Source organism: Pan paniscus, chromosome 23, assembly GCF_029289425.2.
Source record: "Pan paniscus chromosome 23, NHGRI_mPanPan1-v2.0_pri, whole genome shotgun sequence".
In the NCBI taxonomy this organism is placed as follows: domain Eukaryota; kingdom Metazoa; phylum Chordata; class Mammalia; order Primates; family Hominidae; genus Pan; species Pan paniscus.
The window spans coordinates 32,642,008-32,661,750 of NC_085927.1; the positions used below are offsets into that span (position 1 = coordinate 32,642,008).

A 19,743-nucleotide genomic window follows, 5' to 3' on the forward strand; every position below is an offset into this window, starting at 1 on the left:
CCCCCTCTCCTGTTTTCCTTGCAGTCTCTGAGGCCTCCTATGAGCTGACACAGCCACCCTCGGTGTCAGTGTCCCCAGGACAAACGGCCAGGATCACCTGCTCTGGAGATGCATTGCCAAAACAATATGCTTATTGGTACCAGCAGAAGTCAGGCCAGGCACCTGTGCTGATCATCTATGAGGACAGCAAACGACCCTCTGGGATCCCTGAGAGATTCTCTGGCTCCAGCTCAGGGACAATGGCCACCTTGACTATCAGTGGGGCCCAGGTGGAGGATGAAGCTGATTACTACTGTTACTCAACAGACAGCAGCGGTAATCATAGCACAGTGACACTGGCAGATGGGGAAGTGAGACACAAACCCCTTCTTCATCTATTTTACCCTCTCCCTCCAGCCCCAGGACCGCTGTGGACCAACCCATAAGCAGGTCTGGCAGAGTTCACCTGGTTAGGAGATCCTTAAGCTGCTTTTCCCTCCACTCCTCTAGGCAGACTTTGCAGGAATGAGTCAGGAGTGGATTTGGGCCTGGCAGGGCCAGACTGCCCTGTGTTTCCTTGCCCACGGTTTGAGTTGTGAATGCAGAGTATGAGTGGAAAGACAGACACAGTGGGACATCCATGCAGGCATGAAAAGCCCAGAGCGACAGGAGAAACTTTCAGCTCTCAGTTCAATGCAGTCGTTGTTTTATCTCTTGGAAGAAGCATTTCTCCAGTGCAACTAAGACTCTAGACTCACAGAGCCCAAGGTCGTGGGGGAGGACATTAAATTTTGCTCATGGATCACTAAGGACGTTTTTGAGTGGAGCCACTACAATTTATTCATTGATTCCTGGACTCATGGATCCTGACTGTGGGAGAAATAGTACTGCATATTGGGCACTGCTGTACAGCGCATGCCCCATCCTCAAAGACATTGCCCAACCCTACATGTTTTTGCCATCCTGCTGCCATAGTAACTGAGTCTTCAAGCAGACACTAAGCCATTCATATAAGCCAGATGCCACATTGGTGAAGATGGTAAGACACTTGAATGCCATGAGGATGGGCCCATGGTTGCTGTTTATTTGCTGTGATATGAGTTCCTTGGTCAAAGCCCCCTGTGGAATACCATCATGGTGGGTGAAGCATTCTGTAATCCAGAGATAAAAGGTTTGGCAGAAGCACTGCAGTCAAAGAAAGCAAATCCCTGTCTATACTAAGTGTGTATTCTGGCAAGAGCAAAGAGCTGTCCCTGCCATGAAGGAACAGCTTTAATGAAATTAATATCAACCAGGCATCCTATAGGGATCTTCCTGTTGGTCTTCACTGTTGGCAGACGGTCACTCAGCAGTAGCTACAGCCAGGTCAGCTCTAGTGAGTGGTAGTCCACTTTGATGAGTCCATGGACAGCCTCCTTTTCTGCAACCATAGGGCATTTGTTATTGAGCCAGTTGGGCAATGATGGCAGTGGTTGGGGCAGACTGCCAGGTGTCCAGAGAGCCACCCATCCTACCAACCTGTTTAGCAAAATCAGTTCCTTCTCATGTCAGACTTTACAAAATATTCACATAGGAGATAAATATTCTCATGCTTTCTGCTTGCTCACACATCTCTCCCTCAGACATAGTTGTGATCAATATTCTGATTGTATTTCCTGTGTCCCTGAACATCCTTGATCATCTTCCAAGTCCCTGAGTCACAGCCCATGAACTAGGAACCTCTGCCCGTCTCCCTTTGCAGATGACATGAACCAGGTACACTGCTCTAAGTTCTGCCTGAAGGAGAGTGTTCCTCCACCACTGCTGTTCAGGGAAGCCCAGAGGCCAGATGGGATAATAGCACTGTCCACAGCAGGGATGGCTGCATGTCCTGCAGAAACTTCTGTAACCCCAGTCTAAGTGCCTCCTCCTAGGCAGCTGGTCCCAGGGAGCCCCTCAGGAGGCCCAGGCTGTAAGGTGAGAGGACGGCCATGGGGCAGGAGTCAGCCCGTGTCTATCTGGCCACCTCTTCATGCAACTTATTTGTCCTTGTGACCTGATCCATCAGGTCTCAGGTACAGCCCAGCCATGTGATGGGGAGGCCGCTGTAAATGGCCACCTCGGACTGGGGGTCAGATAACACCCAGCTCATTGGCAGCTTGTGTCCCATGGTGAGCTCTGTGGCCACAGTCACAAAGAGCCCCTGTTGAGGCCCAGGAGCCCCCCCGGTCTTCCTCTAATGGAGCTTTCTGCTCATTTAGAAAAATAACAATGGGGAGGTTGCTCGCCTACCTCAGGTCTAGGGTCACTGGGACCACCTAGACCACATCCATGATCTTGTCTGATTATTCTGATGCCTTGTTGGCTCAGCTATGCATTAGTGTAACCAAGCCACAGTGTCTTAGGCACTAAAATGCCACTACTTGGCCCCTGCCTACCCTGGGGTCCTGTCAACCACATCTTGGTATCCAATTCAGTTTTAGCACCACTAAGAGAAATCTATTTTTATATTGAGAACAGGAAACATTAGTTATTTCTATTGTGGAAATTTTATAAGACAATAGTGTGGAAATGTTTTAAGAGACATTTTACTTAGAGTGAAAGACCTTCCATTAAACCACTCAATAAATTGCTCCGTAAATGGCCAGCCCAAACCCTGAGTTCAGACCAGGCACAGCCTGGGTGTTGGGACCTTCTGGGAATGGGTCTCTGTCATCAACCCCTCTCTACCCTCCTGTCTGCACAGCCCTGGGCCTCCTACATGCAGGGACAGCTCCCCTCAGTGTCGGTAGCCCTGGGACAGATGACCATGATCATATGCTCTGGAGATAACCTCGGAATAAACACGCATTTTGGAACAAGCAGAAGCCAAGCCAGGCCTCAATGTCGGTCCTCTAGTATAACATCGACCAGCCCTCAGAGACCTCTGCTTAATTTTTAGGCCACAAACTAGCGAACATGGCCACCCTGACCATCAGCAGTGCCCAGGCCAGGGACAAAGCTGACTATTACTGTGCCTCAGATTGTGACAGTGGGGGCAGCTGGCAGGGACTCACAGTGACAAAGACAGATGGGGACTTGCAACAAACTGTCCCACCTCGGCCTGCCTCTCATTCTTACCTGCCCTCTGAGCAGCTGTAGGTCAGGCCTCAGAATCAGGTGTCCTCTCTGGTCCTAACCTGGCCCCTGCAGGGCCGGAGATTCGTAACAGCTTTTCCATACTCTCAGGGCCTACATGCGTTCAATAAAACCTGTACAGGGGGAAGCTCGTTGAAGCTGCAAGGACCTTTTACAGGTTTGTAGAATACATGAGAACTTCAGGAATCCATATAGTGTCACATGGCTCCATGTGTAATTACATGTCACACAGGGAAGGAGAGAGCTGTTTCACAGGGTGCAATCCTACTGGAATTCGTCTTTTCCTTGCGTAGAAACAGCTTAGTGGAAGCCGTGTCTCCTCTGATTTCCTAGATGAGTTGACCCCACATTGTAATGGGGCACCTGAGGCCTGAGGAGGACAGGAGACCCAACCCCTGTGGGCCCCAGGAGCCTTCCTGTCCTGACATTTCACAGAAACTGCAGAGGAAGTGCAGACCCAACCTTTGGTTCCACCTGGGGACTGTCTTCAGGGAACACTGACCTTTCCCAGTCCCCAAATTCCCAGGACCTGTCTGACCTGACTAGGTGTGCCTCCAGCTCCCTGAGAGCTTGGATTTTATCTCTGGGCTCTGGGCTGCTTTCTGAGGAGCTCACTAAGAAGTCCTTGGTGCCAAGTGCAGGACTTGCCCCTCTGCTCCATATCCCGGGTCTGCAGGCACAGGGGGCAGGTCCTGCTAGGTGAGGCTGGCACCCTCTTCCAGGAGGGATCTCTCATCCCAGGCCCTAGGCCAGGTTCACTGGGCTTTCTTTTCTCACTTAGAATCTCTTAGTCTTTTTGTTTCCTTCTTTAAGAGTACAACTGCTTTTTGGTGAAATCATGCGTATACATCAAAGTTAACAGATTACTGTCACAAGCGTATATATATACACATCCTCTTCCTAGATGGGGTAACTGTGGACACTCTGCCATAGTCGTCTTTTTGTTTCTCTCTCTCTACCACAAGTGAGAATATTAATAGCACTCTTCTATGCAGACCATAATCATATTCTCCAGCTGCACAAGAATGATTCTTATAGTTGCTTAATTTCCTTGCCTTTCAGGACCCTGAAGTTTCCCATGCTCACATTTGGTTGCCATGTCTCTCTGATCCAACAGTATTCCTTGGAAGCCGAGGCTTATGAAACATTTTGCAAAAAGTTCCACAAGAAAACTCAAGAACTCAAGTTCCTGGTGCACAGTTGGATCATGTTCATTGTGTGCAGTAGAACCTCGTTTCAGTGTTGAGTCCATTTTATGTTTTGACCATCAAAGGGAAGGGCATTATGACTTTTGGGGACTGAGTTGATGGAGGAAAGATAGCAGCTGATGATGACCTTATGCACTGACGTGTATGTGGCCAATGTCTATAGATGGATTTGGAACTTGAAGGAGCTGTTCATTCTGCAGATGGAATTTCCAGTGCCGCATCTCCACCACCCAGCCACTAGCACTCAGCAGGTGCTCTGTAAGAGGAAGCCCTTCACTGCCAATCAGCCATTACACAGGTGAAGGTGAGTGAGACTTAATAGCTATTAACTCAAAACAAACTGAGGAATAAACTCAGGTTCACAAAGTGACTTTGCGGGAACAGCCTGAGGAAGCAAGTTAATTAGTAGCAGAAGGTTTTGCCCAGAGCAGGAGGAATCACAGGATCACTGAGGACCTAGTGATACCATGGTGTGGAGGTGCTGTGAAGCATGGTGACATTCAAGAAAACCTGTTCTCTACAAACACCTACCTACCCACAGGCACAGCAGACACCCCAGCTATGCCAAGGGCTCTGTCTTCCTCTAGAGTAAGAGCCTGGTAGCGAACAGGTATCCTCTGAAAGGCAGGTGCCCCATCAGTCAGCTCTGCATGACTGAAACAAAAGGAAAATTGCCAGAGAACTTTCCAGAAAACAGTCAACCTGCTTGTGCTGGTGCATTGGTGGTGACCCAGGATCAGTGGAAGTAACAGTAGCTTAATTTCCCCATGGCTGCATGATGGACACCGGGAGAGAAGTGTGGAGGCGGATTAACCACCACTCTAAGTGGCTTCAGCCCCAGGTAAGCAGGAACAAGTGAGGGGGCTGAGCCCACTTGTGTCGAATCAGTCCCAGCCTCAGCGACTGCATCCTGGAGACCAACAGGGAGTGTGTGCGCTCAGCCCCTCCCAGATTGCTGAGCATAAGCAAGAAATTTCCCTCCGCACACCTGACGCACCACACACCTGCCCCCAGCTCCTCACTTACAAGACAATATCAAATCAGACAGGGACTGGTCTGGGTCCCAGATCTCCTCAAGTTGCCGCTGTCCTCTCAGATCCCCACACACAGCAGACTCTTCCCCTCGCACTCCTGTTCCAGGTTACTCTTCTCCAATATGATGGGGTTTACTTTCATTGTTTCTGTATTTTTTGTATTTTTATGGGTAAGCTGAGCCCCTTTTACCTGGTCTTGAGTCAGGCAGGGGCCACACAGAGAAGAGGAATTCCTCCCCAGGGGCCAGCAGTCCACGGATCAAGGCATCAGGGACCTGAGCAGTAGGTTCTGTTCCTATGCCCGGACCCAGGAGGCCCATGAGCCTCCAGCAGTCAGTATGGAGCAGCCACCAGGGGGGCAGCAAAGAGTCGCCTGGGAAAGCCACCTCGGGATGGGGTGGACCTGGGCATCAGGGAGATGCTGACATGCAGGGAGGGTCAGTGACCATGACCTGACACCTGGAGGGAAAACAGGTCCTTCTTTTTCTAGAGTGTTGTCCTTGACACTGATGTAAAAATTCTAGCATCAAGTTTTATCTTCAGCTCTTGTAGATGCTCCTATTTCCCTGAAAAAGGTCCAAGCACTTGACTTCCCCACACACCCTCTCCTCACACACCCAGTTGTGCTAAAATGCTGTTCCTGTCACGCACAGTGTCCTTCCTGAGGTGACACGTGTCCCCCTCCCTGCCCTTTGCTCTGGGAGCCCCTGTCCTGTAGACACAGCAGCTTCTCCTTCCCTGGCTGCTCCCCATCTCCACTGTCCCTGGGCTTTCCCATCTGTCTCCTGGGAATGCTGCCAAATCACAGGTCTCGATTTCCTTGTGAGGCACAAAATAGTTGCTCATTAACCTTCTGTTGACTTAATTAAGTTTTTAATTCCTTGATTTGTTTTCCCCAGCAACTGAAGACAACTTAGTCATAATAAACATTCACTTCCAGGGGTCTTGCAGTTTGCTGACCCCTCTCATTCTCTCATGGAGCAAACATTTTCTTGACCTCCTTATCTGTCCTTGGTCCTCACAGCACCCTGGGGACACTGAGGCACAGCATCTACGACCTGCCCTGGAGCTCACAGCCAACGAAGAAACTTACCGCATCCCATGGATCTTCCAACACTCCATGTGCACTTGGCAACCAAGAAATTTTATTCTTCTCTAGCACTGAGGAGCTGTGCCCTGGGGTGGGGTCTGTACCTATCCAAGGCACGTGCTGTCACCTGTAGAGTGTGGATAGAGGGTCCTTGCATTAGGTTCTGGAAAGTGTCTTCAAAAACGGATTTAGGCCTACACCCAAAATCTCCTCTCTGGCACAAATTATTCATGATCAGGATACATCTAGGGGCCTAGACCAAAATTCACCACCTCCCTCCTGAGCCAGAATGGAATGGAGGAGGGGACTGGGGACCCCAGATAATTTCCCCATCACCACTGTGACTCTATGGCCACCTCCTGCAACAGTTAGGGACAATCACATAGGAAGGGCTTCATGTATCCTAGGAAAAACACCCAAAGTCACTTATGAGCTCTACCATGACCAAGTGAGCCCAGGAGTCGGGTTGAGCACAGCGTGGTGTGGAGATATCTGCAGAGACTGTGGAACCAGTTTGTAAAGGAGATCCTGTAGGCTGAGGGTGAGAGTGCAAGGCCACTCCTCCCCCTCTCTGCATCCTTTGGGGCTAAGCCCTTCTCTGGAAACCACAAAGCTCCTCCAGTAGCAGCCCTTGACTCTGCTGATTTGCATCACAGGCTGCTCTCTTCAGCAAGGGGATAAGAGAGGGCTGGAAGGAACCTGCCCAGCCTGGGCCTCAGGAAGCAGCATCGGGGGTGCCGCAGCCATGGCCTGGACCGCTCTCCTTCTGAGCCTCCTTGCTCACTTTACAGGTGCTGCCCCCAGTGTCCCAGCCACCTACCCAGCTCCAAGGCTCTGGGTCCAGCCTGGCCTGACAGTGATCTCAGCAGGGCCCTGCCTGTGGTGTGCAGGATGCTCATGATCCTGCTGCAGGGGGAGGGGCTGCTGGAGGTGAAATCCCCCCACACTGTTCTTCTGTGCTCATGGTCCCCTGAGGACACTTCTATTCCTGAAACTCAGGCCAGGCAGGTGGGAAGGCATTGTTGGGTTGAGCCTCTCAGTTTCAAGTCTATTCTGTTCTCTCCCCTTTTCTTGCAGGTTCTGTGGCCTCCTATGAGCTGACTCAGCCACTCTCAGTGTCAGTGGCCCTGGGACAGACGGCCAGGATTACCTGTGGGGGAAACAACATTGGAAGTAAAAATGTGCACTGGTACCAGCAGAAGCCAGGCCAGGCCCCTGTGCTGGTCATCTATAGGGATAGCAACCGGCCCTCTGGGATCCCTGAGTGATTCTCTGGCTCCAACTCGGGGAACACGGCCACCCTGACCATCAGCAGAGCCCAAGCCGGGGATGAGGCTGACTATTACTGTCAGGTGTGGGACAGCAGCACTGCACACAGTAACACAGGCAGATGAGGAAGTGAGACACAAACCCTTTCGCCATCTATGTCACCCTCTTTCTCTAATTCAAGGAGGACTATGAACAAAGCCTTACGCAGATCTGGTTAAATTCTCTTTAATCTCTGCCCCCAGCCTGTCCCTCCCTCCAGTCCTTCAGGCGGGGTCTGCAGAAAGTGCATCAGTAGTTCATTTAGGGTGATGTGATCAGGATGGACTGGTGTTTTGGTGACTCAGCTGTGACTTGGGAAAATAGGGCCTGCATGGAAGATCAGACTGAGGTAGACATCCACAGTTGTCTCTGGATTTCCATAGGTGGTGACAGGCCAGTCCTTGCCCCAAATGTCCTAGATCAGTCCCCAGAACTGCCCAGCTCAGGCTCCTGTGGTAGCCTGTCACTCTTTAGAGAAACACCAATGGAGTAGACACTGTGGGATCTGCCCAGATCCCCTGTTCTGAGCTTACCCACTAAGCACTACTGGGAGCTTCTGGCAGGTCAGAGCTGTGTCCTCACTGGAAAGTGCTGTTCGGTGCAGAAAACAGACTCCTCCAGGTCTATGCCCTTTCTCAGTGAGGTTAGATTTCATGACTGCCTGAGGCCGAGTTCTCGACTCTGCCTCAATATAGGAAGACCTGAAAATCCTCCCAGCTCCACAGCTCTCTGTAGGAAAGACTTGAGACCTCAATGAGGGTCAGGGTCTCCTGCCCAGGGTTGCCTCCCTCACCTCCTTTCACATCCTCTGTGCATGCAATTCCTCATCTCAGAGTCTGCTTCCAGGGAACCCAATTAAGATCACCAGCCATCCCCAACATGGGCCATGTGGGACTTCAGGAGGCCACTGTATGCTGGAAAGCACCTGTTTATTCCTAAATTAGCACTGTGAGTATCCACACGCCCAATGAGATCTGAGTGTTTCTTGCATTTGTATGGAATGAGAAGGGAGCCTGACTCGCCAGGTGCTCTGGGTTCTGAGAGAGAGTTGGAGTCAGATCTCCCTGCAGGGAAACCTGGGGCAGGAGGAGCAGCCTCACCCCATGCAGGGACCACAGATGCACCCACAGGGTGAGCTTAAGTATGGACACTGCCTACCTCCACCCTCCACATCCTGTGTAAAAAATTCTTTCCACCCCTCCTCCAGCCTATCAAAGTTGACACTTAAAAAGCCACCACAACCCACCCTTGTCAACAGGAAACCCATTCACATCTCCATCAGCCACACAATCTCCACATAAAGATTCTTCAAAAAATAATAAAAATAGCCATGCAAAGTATATGATATATATCATAAATAATTGTACTTAGATTATATATGAAAATGATACTCTTTTTGATATGCTAGGTAAATAAAATATATTATTTAAACTCATTGACTTCTTCTCTTTGTATTTATAATGCGATGACTAGACAGTGGGATTCCCATGAGGCTCACATCACATTGTGATTGAACAAGGCTGGTCTGCAGGGCTTCAGGTTACAGGGGCTGTGGAGTGACCTGGTGCAGGAAGCCCTGTCTTCATCCATAGGACATCAGTGTGAACCCAGGGAGAGGCGCTGGTATAAGAGAGATGAGAACACAGGTGTGAACCACCTGCTTGTGCAGGTGACTGAGCCTTCACTTTGAGCCAAATAAGTTTTCTTTCCCAGGTTCGATCCTGAACAAGAGGGCTTTCTGGACTTCTTTTTGTTTTCAGGCTTGTGCCCCTTCAGGTTTGGGGCTGTGTGGAGTCCCAGCCAGGGCACAGTGAGGAAATCCAGCAGTCTCACACTGACTCTGTTGTATTTCATCTGCTGGGGCCATCCCAAACTGCTGTGTACCATTTCCTTTCCTGGTGCTCAAATAGCTGTTCCATGCACTTGTCATGGTTTTATAGCTCAATCTAGATGGGAAGACAGGATAGTGTATGTTACAATATTTAAATAGAACCTGAATCCCTTAATAGTTATTTTAATATGGAACATTAAAAGAGTTGCATCATAGGCAATGGGGAAAGATGAAGAAAGATTAAAAGCATTTGGAGGAAAAAATAAAAATGTATTTATTGAATGTCTGTGTGTCTTCAGTGTCGAAGGGTTGAGAGAGGTCAGCTTTAGGTTGTCCTGAGGATGTGCTCAGATGGGGGAAAGTAAGAAAGCAGGAAACATGCGTCTCTGTGACCTGACACATAAATCACAGTAAAATGGAAATAAATCTTTCAATAAATGAAACATTCACAATAAACGTCACTCTGGTGCACACAGAAAGGCCTGTTAGCAAACTTTCCCTTTTCCCTGCTGGCTCATATCCCCATGGATCACCTGTATGCAGAACGGACTCTGTGGTCTCCATTTATCAGGCTGAGAACCAGAGGCTGGGAAGGACAAGTCACCTGCTCATGAGTGGGAGGGGCAGGATTGGGAGCAGCGGACTCAGGCTCAGGACTGTGGCCCTGGTTGGTGCTCCTTGTTCCCTTCACAGGGTCCCACCCACATGTGCCCGTGTGGATGTGGGTGCACTGCCTGGGGTGGCTGATGTGCTCCAGGGATTTGATGGTGCAGATGCTTCAGGACAAAGCATGGGAGTGGGGATGGGACGAGGCTGCCGCTGGGCAGACCAGGGACCAACGCCACCCAGCAGAGGCTTCCAGTGGGGTTGGGCAGCCCCATTTCCTGAGAATAGAGAGAACCTGGCAATGAGGGCCAGAAAGAGGTTACTTCGAGGTGTGCCCAGGCCTGGAGGGTCACAGAGACACAGGCACCACACAGCAGAGACACTGAGGGCCAGGAGCTCACTCACGTGAGGGGCTTCAGCAGATTTTTCTCTCCTGAGCAAATCACACGCAAAAAAAATCAACTTCCTGTCATCAGAATAGACAATCAGGGACTTTAGTCTCCTTGGCTGAGCCCCGCTGTCAAGGGAAGCAGAAGTCTCTAAGCCCAGGCCCAAGTGAGGGTGGGGTGAGAAGAGGAGCTCAGGATGCAGATTTGCATGGAGGTCCCGCCCTTCTCTGAGGCAGAGGGGATAAGACAGGGCTGGGGGCAGGCCCAGTGCTGGGGTCTCAGGAGGCAGCTCTCTCAGGACGTCACCACCATGGCCTGGGCTCTGCTCCTCCTCACCCTCCTCACTCAGGGCACAGGTGATGCCTCCAGGGAAGGGGCCAAAGGGACCTCTGGGCTGATCCTTGGTCTTCTGCTCCTCAGGCTCACCTGGGCCCAGCACTGACTCACTAGACTGTGTTTCTCCCTTTCCAGGGTCCTGGGCTCAGTCTGCCCTGACTCAGCCTCCCTCCGCGTCCAGGTCTCCTGGACAGTCAGTCACCATCTCCTGCACTGGAACCAGCAGTGACATTGGGGGTTATAACTATGTCTCCTGGTACCAACAGCACCCAGGCAAAGCCCCCAAACTCATGATTTATGAGGTCAGTAAGCGGCCCTCAGGGGTCCCTGATCGCTTCTCTGGCTCCAAGTCTGGCAACACGGCCTCCCTGACCGTCTCTGGGCTCCAGGCTGAGGATGAGGCTGATTATTACTGCAGCTCATATGCAGGCAGCAACAATTTCCACAGTGTTTTAAGTCAATGAGGAAGTAAGATCAAAACCTGCCCTGGGCTCTCAGGCCCCCTTCTTGCTCTGCAGATGCTTCCTCACGCTGTACAAGGGTTTCCTGCAGGATGGCCTTGACAATTCTCCTCTCTCAGCTCCTCTCCTTTCCCACCATGAGGTCTAAAAGGAAACCTGCTCTGTGGTTTCTCGTTCAGGACTGTGGCAGCTTCCTTTTGCTTGTGTGCTCTGGTCCCTTAACGTGCAACTATTCCTAGCTCTTCAATGCACGGACGTAGGGACAAGGAGTTTACTGCTTGGTGCAGTCCCTCCTGTTTTCAGGAACATCCTCATTCTAAATGCATCCCCCATCTGTCACACTGTGCAGATCAATCTGGACAGAAGCCATCAGGGGGGTGGCTTCCAGTTTCCAGGAATTGCATCTTGTTCCACTCTGTGTCCACCACGCTCTAATGAAGATGGCCTTCCTAGCTGGTCTATTCCCCTGCACCTGGGTCCTGAAGCAGTGACCACTTTGAGAAGACTTGAAGATGTTTTTGAGGGATTAAGAACAAAGAGGATGCTGCTGTTTTTCTTTTTATTGCTCCTGCTCTTTGCCGAAATTCCTCAGGTTGCTGAGCTGGGGAGATTTTGAGTGACAGGCTCAGTGCTCTCGCAGAATTCTCCTCCCCTCACATCGCTGAGGCCCTGTCCTGGAAACTCCTCACAAGTGGACGGTCTCCCCATAGGATGGGGGATTCCAAAATGGCTCCACAGGAAAGAGTTAACCTGAGTCCGCCTCCCTTCCTCATGGACATCGAGCATTTCTAATTTTCATGGCTGTCAATACTTTTGTACCTGGAATCCCTAATAATCTAATGGTGAGAATTGATTTAGAACACATTCAGACATTAGCTGGGTCCAATATTTAAATTTTCTGAGCCAGTTGTTAAATACAGCTATTATCATATATAGTTTAGGCTCCTTAAACTTCGATTATACAGATTATATTTAAAACAAAGTAACTAGTTTACTATATATATTTACAAAGTAACTACTATATAACATCATGTTGCGTACCTGAAATATAAACACTAAAATTTATTTCAAAAACCAAAGTGTATTGTCTATTGATGCATAAAAAACACTCACAAAACTTAGCACATTAAGAGAACACATGTCTATGACCTTGTGACTTGGATGCACCTAGAATTGGGAGTAGCTTAGTTTGGTCATTCTCGCTCCTGGTTAATCACGAGGTTGCAGCCAAGCTGTCAGGCCAGGTGCATTCAGGCTACATCTGCCAAAGAGGTTAGGAGCTGTGGAAGCCTCCCTCTGGCTAGGAGACTTCCGCAGTTCCTAACCTCTTTGGCAGATGTAGATCATCTCAAGGATAAAGGAGAGAGTGGAGTGAAGGTCCCTGTCCTTGTCCTCCATGTAAAAGACCATCCCATGCATGCACTATTTTTTATTCTTTGCTGAGACATCCTAGGCATAGAGCACTGCCCCATTCATTCAAAGGTTGTAGAGTATTCTATGGTAGAATTTTAGCCAACTCACTTTTAATGGTTATTATCACTATTTTGATCTTATAAATAACACTGCAGCGAACATTCTTATGTAGACTCCTTTGAGTTTATATGTAGACATGACCATAGAATAAATTTCTAGAAGTCAAATTGCTGAGTCAAAAGGATGTGTGTGCTTGTAATTTTCACTCACTGTCCTCAGATTCTCCTCTAGAGGGGTTATCTACAAATTCCCAATGTCAGCCATAAATATTCAAACAGAGTACACTGGGGAAAGTTTAAATGTTTTTCAACCTAGCAGATTTAAAAATGTTATCTTTCTTTAGTTTTGATTTCTCCTGTTCTGCTTGAAGTTGAGCATTTTCTCTAATACTTCAGTGCTATTTATTTTTATAATTTGGTAAACATTTTCTTAAATGTCCAGATAAGAAGGATTTTGGTCTGTGGTTCCCAAGAGTCAACTTTGAGGATATTATGTAGGTATTTTTAGCACCATTTATAGTGTAACCATTTAGACCTATAAAAACCACTCTCAGCTCTGGGGCCATGGAAAAACAGGTGGCAGGACAGGGATGGCCCACAGGATGTGGTTTAACGGTCCCTGATTTGTAGGGTAATTTGAAGTTTGAGAATTCCACCAGCATATGTTCTAGGTGGAGATCTCTATTTGAAGGACACTGTATTTTACCTCCTATAGTGGCCTGAGGCTTTTGGATAAGAACATACTTGTATCATCTATTTAATTGGATCTTGGGTCTTCCCAGGACAGCCCTGTGTCACAGTCTCATGTTTTTCATCTCATCCATTTGCTCTGAGTTTTCAGAAAGCTTTAGTATATCAGAAATAGACTGACCCTCGGTGGAAAATCAGAGGTACCGGGAGCAGCAAATGGTCAGGGAAGCTTGCACCAACTCAGAAATAAACCAGTACAGGCTCAGAGAAAAACATCATAAAATCAGCATTGTAGCTGAAACCAAAAACATGCATGATCTTTGAAGTTCTGGGGATTATAAATAAATAAATGAAGTTTAAGGTTTAAATGTGTTGCAAATTTACATAAAGCATGTAGATTTTAAAACTCAGAATGTAGCAATGAAATATGGAAGCTTGAGATTTTAAGCTGTTAAGGCCCTACAACAAATTGCCAGGAACAGAACAGGAACTTGATAGTCATAATGTCTTATGCTGGAAATTATCATTTTCTCTAAATGAAATTTTTTTCCCTTTTTTCTTAGACATAAGGAAACATCTCATTGAACACCCTTCTTTTCCACTGTCAAACACCCTTACCCAGAAAGGAACTGTAACATTAAGTAGGAAACAACTGCTTTTTTCATAACTATTGAGAGATTTCTTTATTTGCACATCAAAATGTTGATTGTCAATGCTAAAATTGGAATTAGTAGTTTAATATGCACACAAGAGATTAATTTTGTTTGGATTATCCCATTTCTGTCTATTATTTATCTTAGTTAACTCAGACATATTCTGCTTTTGGTATTTTTTGTTTTATTTTCTTTGCCAACTACATGTAAACCAAAAATAAAATTCCAATGCTCCCCCAACAACCCCACCATCTGAGTGGACTCTCTTCTCTTGGTCGGGGCACTCCAAAGTTAATCTGAAAGACTGGTTCAGGCCATGGCAGAAAAGGGGTGTCAGACATGTCTCATTAAGCCCTTTTCCTTTTTGGAATTCAGGAAAAGCCAACCTGCACTTAACATCAATACAAATCTTAAGTCTGATAAGAAACATTTACAATCTATTCTCTCTGAAGCCTGCTACCTGGAGGCTTCCTCTGCATGATAAAACTTTGGTCTCCACAACTTATTATAACCCAGACATTCTTTTATTAATACTTTCAACCAACTGCTATCAGAAAAATTTAAAACCTATCTATAATCCAGAAGGCCCCACAACCCTGCCTCCCATCACCCTCTTGTTTTGACTTATCCTGCCTTTCTGGACTGAACCAATGTATATCTTGAATGTATATAATTGATATATCTTGTCTCCCTAAAATATATAAAACCAAGCTGTGCCCCAACCTCCTTGAGCACAAGCTCTCAGGGTCTCCTGAGGGTTGTGTCACCAGTCATGGTCACTGATATTTGGCTCAGGATAAATATCTTAAAATATTTTACACAGTTTGACTCTTTGTCAACATATGGCTCTTTTCAAAACACCATTTGACACCCAGACATAACCCGCTGCTAATGATTACAAAATTCAATTTTATTAGCATTTAAATTATTACTTTAAATTATTTCAAAGAATGCATGGATGTGATTTCCCCCACATCTAACTCACAAATGTTGCTGATGCTGACTTGCTCTTTTCTTTCAGTCTTAGCAAATAAAGAGGGAGTTTACTTTTCTTGATACCAGAAGATAACAGGAGAAAGGAGGTGAAACTCCCAAAAGCTGTTATCGTTTCCACCCTCAGGATGAATCACACAAGGAGTCACCTGCACTTCATTTGGATGATAAATAAATGAGATGGATCTTAGAGTTGGTGCTGATCTAGTCAATGATTTGGGATGTTGGGCTGAGGTGAATGTGTTTCACAGTTGAGAAAGACATGAGTTTTAGAGTCCATAGTGTGGAGGGTTATTGGCTGAAGTGTGCCCCGAGAATTCATACAATGAAGCTCTAATCACAGTGCATGAATGAATTGGAACATAGGGTCTTTAATGGGGTGATTAAGTGAAAATGAAGCCAGTAGGATGGGTTCTTTTCCATCTGACAGGTGTCCTCTGAAGATGAAGAAATTTGAGCACACAGAAATGAGACACCATAGATGAGCGTGCAGAGGAAAGATCACGTGAGGACACAGAAGAAGGGAGTGATTTGCAAGCCAAGGAGATGTTACAGTAGATAACTAGGCAGACGTGACAGGGCAGGAGACCCCCTGCCCCAGGAATGTCACGCAAGCATCAGATGATGGTCAGGTAGTTGTTAAACTGTCTCTGTGAATTAATAATTAGTCACAGCCGGCACCAAGGAAAGGCGGACTCCCAGTAGATAGAAAATACCTGAAGCTGGTGATCAGCAGCTTTCTGATAAGATCTCAGGCCTTGGGTGAGTGGGCTCAAGCAGGCAAACTAAAAGGCAAAACAGAGGCCAGGCATGGTGGCTCACCCCTGTAATCCCAGCACTTTGGGAGGCCGAGGTGGGCCAATCACTTGAGGTCAGGAGCTCTAGACCAGCCTGACCAACATGGTGAAACCCTGTCTCTACTAAAAATGCAAAAATTAGCCAGGTGTGGTGGTGCATGCCTGTAATCCCAGCTACTCAGAAGGCTGAGCCAGGAGAATCACTTGAATCTGGGAGATGGAGGTTGCAGTGAGCCGAGATCGCACCACTGCACCCCAGCCTGGGCAACAGAGCAAGGGTTCGTCTAAAAAAAAAAAAAAAAAGGCAAAATAGCAGAGTTTAACCTGGATCTGAGACTCCCATGCTGCCCTTCCCTCCAGCCCTACAGGCAGGCTCTGCAGAGAGTGAATCACCAGTAAATACACAAACAAATATGATTACGTTCCTTTTGTTTAAGAAGTAGAGGAATGATTGAATATATTAAGTGAAAACAATACCAACACAAAAGAAAATTTTAACTGTAAGTATGGTTAAAAATACACTGGGTGAGATAGACAAGTTAGATGTTGCAAAATAAAAGATTAGCAAACTGTATAGTGTAACACTAGAAACTATTCAAAATGAAACACATAGCAAAAAATAACGATAAAAATAAACAGCATCAATGAGATGTAAGAGAACTTCAGACAGGCTAATATATGTGTAATTGAAGTCCTCAGAATAGAAGATGGGGTAAGAATGAAAAGAAAAAATATTTGAATGAATAATGACAAAATATGTTCCACATTTGGTGAAAACCATAAACTGATATAACCCAGAAGCTCAATAAAACTTAAGCATAGGAAACACAAAGAAAACAACTCCAAAACACATCATAATCAAATTAATAAAATCTAGTGATGAAAAGTAGTCATTTAGGGACAAAACTACAAAGAGCAGATTTCTCATTAGGAGCAATGCAAGCAAGAAGATAGTGAAGCAATGTCTTAAAAATAATAACATGCAAAATCCAACAACCTTGAATTCTTTATCCACCAGAAACATCTTTCAAAACTGGAGGCAAAATAAGACTTTTTCAGACATGTGAAATCCTACGGAATTGATCACCATTAGACTCTCGCTATTAGAAATGATAAAGGACACCCCTAAACAGAAAGAAAATAATCCTACATTGAAATGTGGCTTGACACAAAGTAATGAAAAATCAGATATGGTAGCTACCTGGATCAATTAGAAACCTCTGTATTAGGTAATGTCTATAAAAAGAACAGTAACGTCTATAAAGAGAACTGTTCAGAGAAAAATTAATAAGAATACATTATGATTTGTAATAAAAATAAAAGCAAACTATATGACAAAGCAGAAAAGCGAAGGTGGGTGAAGAACATGTAATAATGGTTTTGTACTATATGTGAATATATAATAGCACCTGAAGGTAGATTTTGGTAAGTTATGTATTTACTGTATACCCTAAAACAACCATTAAAATAAAACCCTCAACAAAAAAGAATTATGGCTAGTAAGCTATATTAGACTTGTCCACCAAAAATTAATAGGATATGTATGGATATGAATATATATGTATAATGTATCTATATGGTGAGAGAGACAGACAGAAACTTATTTTAAGAAGCTGGTTCATACAATAGTGGTGGCTGATGGACAAAATCTGTTGGGCAGGCTATAGGCTGGAAATTTAGGTAAGAGTTGATATTGCCATCCTGAGTTCAAATTCTGCAAGAAGCTAATGTTTCCCCAAGACAGCATAAGTTGTTATTATGCACACTGGCTCCAAATCAAGGAAAGTGTCCACCCTGACCACTAGCAGAGCTCATGCCAAGAACAAGGCTGATCATTAATGTCAATCACTGGGAAACTTCAGCATTTATTCTAAAAACCTTGAACTCATTAATGAGACTCACACACATTGTGGAAAGTAGTATTGATACAGGAGATAGAAATTATTTAGGCAGATAGTGAGGGTGACAGGGTCCTCAGCAGAGCTTCTCATCTAACAAAAAGCAGCCCTAAAAATCATTTCTTTTATAACAAAGAGCAGCCTGAAAAAATCGTGCTGCAAACATAGATAAGCAAGCTGGAAGCTTGCATGGGGCAATGCCAGCGGCTATGCCAATAGAAAAGTACTACTTGGGGGTCAGCCATGTCCAACATGGAGGCTCCATCTTCCCTTTTTTTGTTACCATGTGTATAGCAATAGAGAAATGGGCAACATGGAGCAGCTCAGGCAGATAACCCACCTGCGTAATAAAAGATTAGGGCAGGGTTGGCCAGAAATGTGCACCCTATGCAAATGGTACACCTAGTCCTAATCAGTTTTTCATGCCCTGTGCAAGCAGCACACCTGGTCTAACCAGTCTTTGACACCCACCTTATGTAGATCAGGTACTGCCTCCTCACCAGCTTGTCTATAAAATTCCCTACATTTCACTGCAGATCCGGCAACCCATTTTTCTGGGTCCCCTCTCTGCAGCAGAGAGCTATTATCTTTCTTTCACCTATTAAACTTCTGCTGTCAACCTCATTTGTTGTAAGACCATGTCCTAGTTTTCCATGGCCCTGAGACAATGAACTTTGAGTATTCACCCCAGACAATGAGGCTATTTCAATATGCTTATACAAAGTCTACTGGTTTGAATATTTATCACATTTCAAAAATATCTTCATGACAATGTCTACACTGGTGCTTAACGAAATCAACCTGGTACCATGTCTTAGCCAATCTGACACTTAAAATTAACCACCACTTAAGCCAGGAGCTAAAGAAAACCAATTTTTAAAAATAAATTTCAAAAGAGAGAAAAAGGAAAGAGGAACAATGAACATATAAGACAAATAGAAAAAAAAAGCAAGATGATATATTTTAACAAAGTATATTCCTAATCACATTAACTATAAATGGTCTAAATACCACAATTAAAAGGCAGGTATTATCATCTATATTCTAAAGGAGTTCAGGTAGGGTTGGTATGCTTTCTTCCATAAAAATGTGATACCAGCGAAGCTATTTGGGTATAGGTGGGCTTTTCTTAGCACGGAGATTTTAAATTGCTTCTTTAATATCTTTAAGTGTCATAGACTTATTCAGATTTTCTATGTATTCATGAGTCAATTTTCATAATTTATGTCTTTCCAGAAATTTTACTTCATTTATCTATAATTTTGGCATTTACTGTTCATAATATTCCCTATAACCATTCTCACCCTTTTAGTGTCAATAGTGACGTCATTATTTTAGCCATGGTTTTGGCAACTTGTGTTTTTTTTTTCTTTTTTTATCATGGTCACTTTACCTAAAGACAAAAATCTATTGATTTTATTAATCTTTTTGAAGAGCCAAGTGTTTTTTTTTTTTGAGGTTTTCTATTGTTTTCCTATTTTCTATTTCATGAATGTTTGGCTGTGATCCCTATTATTACCCTCTATTCGCTTAGAATTTGAATGTTCACCTTTTTTAGGTTTATGAGGTAGAAGCTTAGATTATTTTCTTTAATTCTTTCTTCTTTCCAATACTAAGCATTTAATGCCATAGTTTTTCTTCAAAGCAGACTTAGCCGCATTCCTTAAATTTTAATATGTTGTGTTTTTATGTTTAAAAAAGTTCAGTATCTTCTAATTTATGTTGTGATTTTTCTTTGATTCATGGATTACTTAACAGTCTGTTCTTTCACTTTCAAATAATTGAAGATTTCCCATGGTTCTTCCGGTATTAATTCAAGTTAATTAGTTAATTCTGTATTAAATTATATCTTCTATGATTTTCATCCTTTCAAATTTATCA

General features: G+C 45.4%; 4 protein-coding genes across 7 annotated transcripts in view; all 4 read left to right on the forward strand.

The window, feature by feature from the left end:
• LOC129395163 (immunoglobulin lambda-1 light chain-like) overlaps positions 1-19,743 on the forward strand; it is a 735,232-nt gene that overhangs the window by 646,194 nt on the left and 69,295 nt on the right. Inside the window, exons 1-2 of one of the 3 annotated variants that reach the window (XM_063603084.1) lie at positions 10,834-10,918; positions 11,034-11,337. The exons of the other annotated variants lie outside the window; for them this stretch is intronic. Of the exons in view, the coding sequence (XP_063459154.1) occupies positions 10,873-10,918; positions 11,034-11,337 (350 nt within the window). The 5' untranslated portion in view covers positions 10,834-10,872. Of the gene's footprint in view, positions 1-10,833; positions 10,919-11,033; positions 11,338-19,743 lie in introns of those variants that run through there. 3 annotated transcript variants of the gene reach the window in all.
• The window catches only part of LOC134730083 (immunoglobulin lambda-1 light chain-like), a 266,743-nt gene that overhangs the window by 159,161 nt on the left and 87,839 nt on the right, over positions 1-19,743 (forward strand). The gene's annotated exons all lie outside the window — the stretch shown is intronic.
• LOC100977273 (immunoglobulin lambda-1 light chain) overlaps positions 1-19,743 on the forward strand; it is a 262,611-nt gene that overhangs the window by 151,959 nt on the left and 90,909 nt on the right. The gene's annotated exons all lie outside the window — the stretch shown is intronic.
• Positions 1-19,743, forward strand: part of IGLL5 (immunoglobulin lambda like polypeptide 5) — a 162,366-nt gene that overhangs the window by 78,939 nt on the left and 63,684 nt on the right. The gene's annotated exons all lie outside the window — the stretch shown is intronic.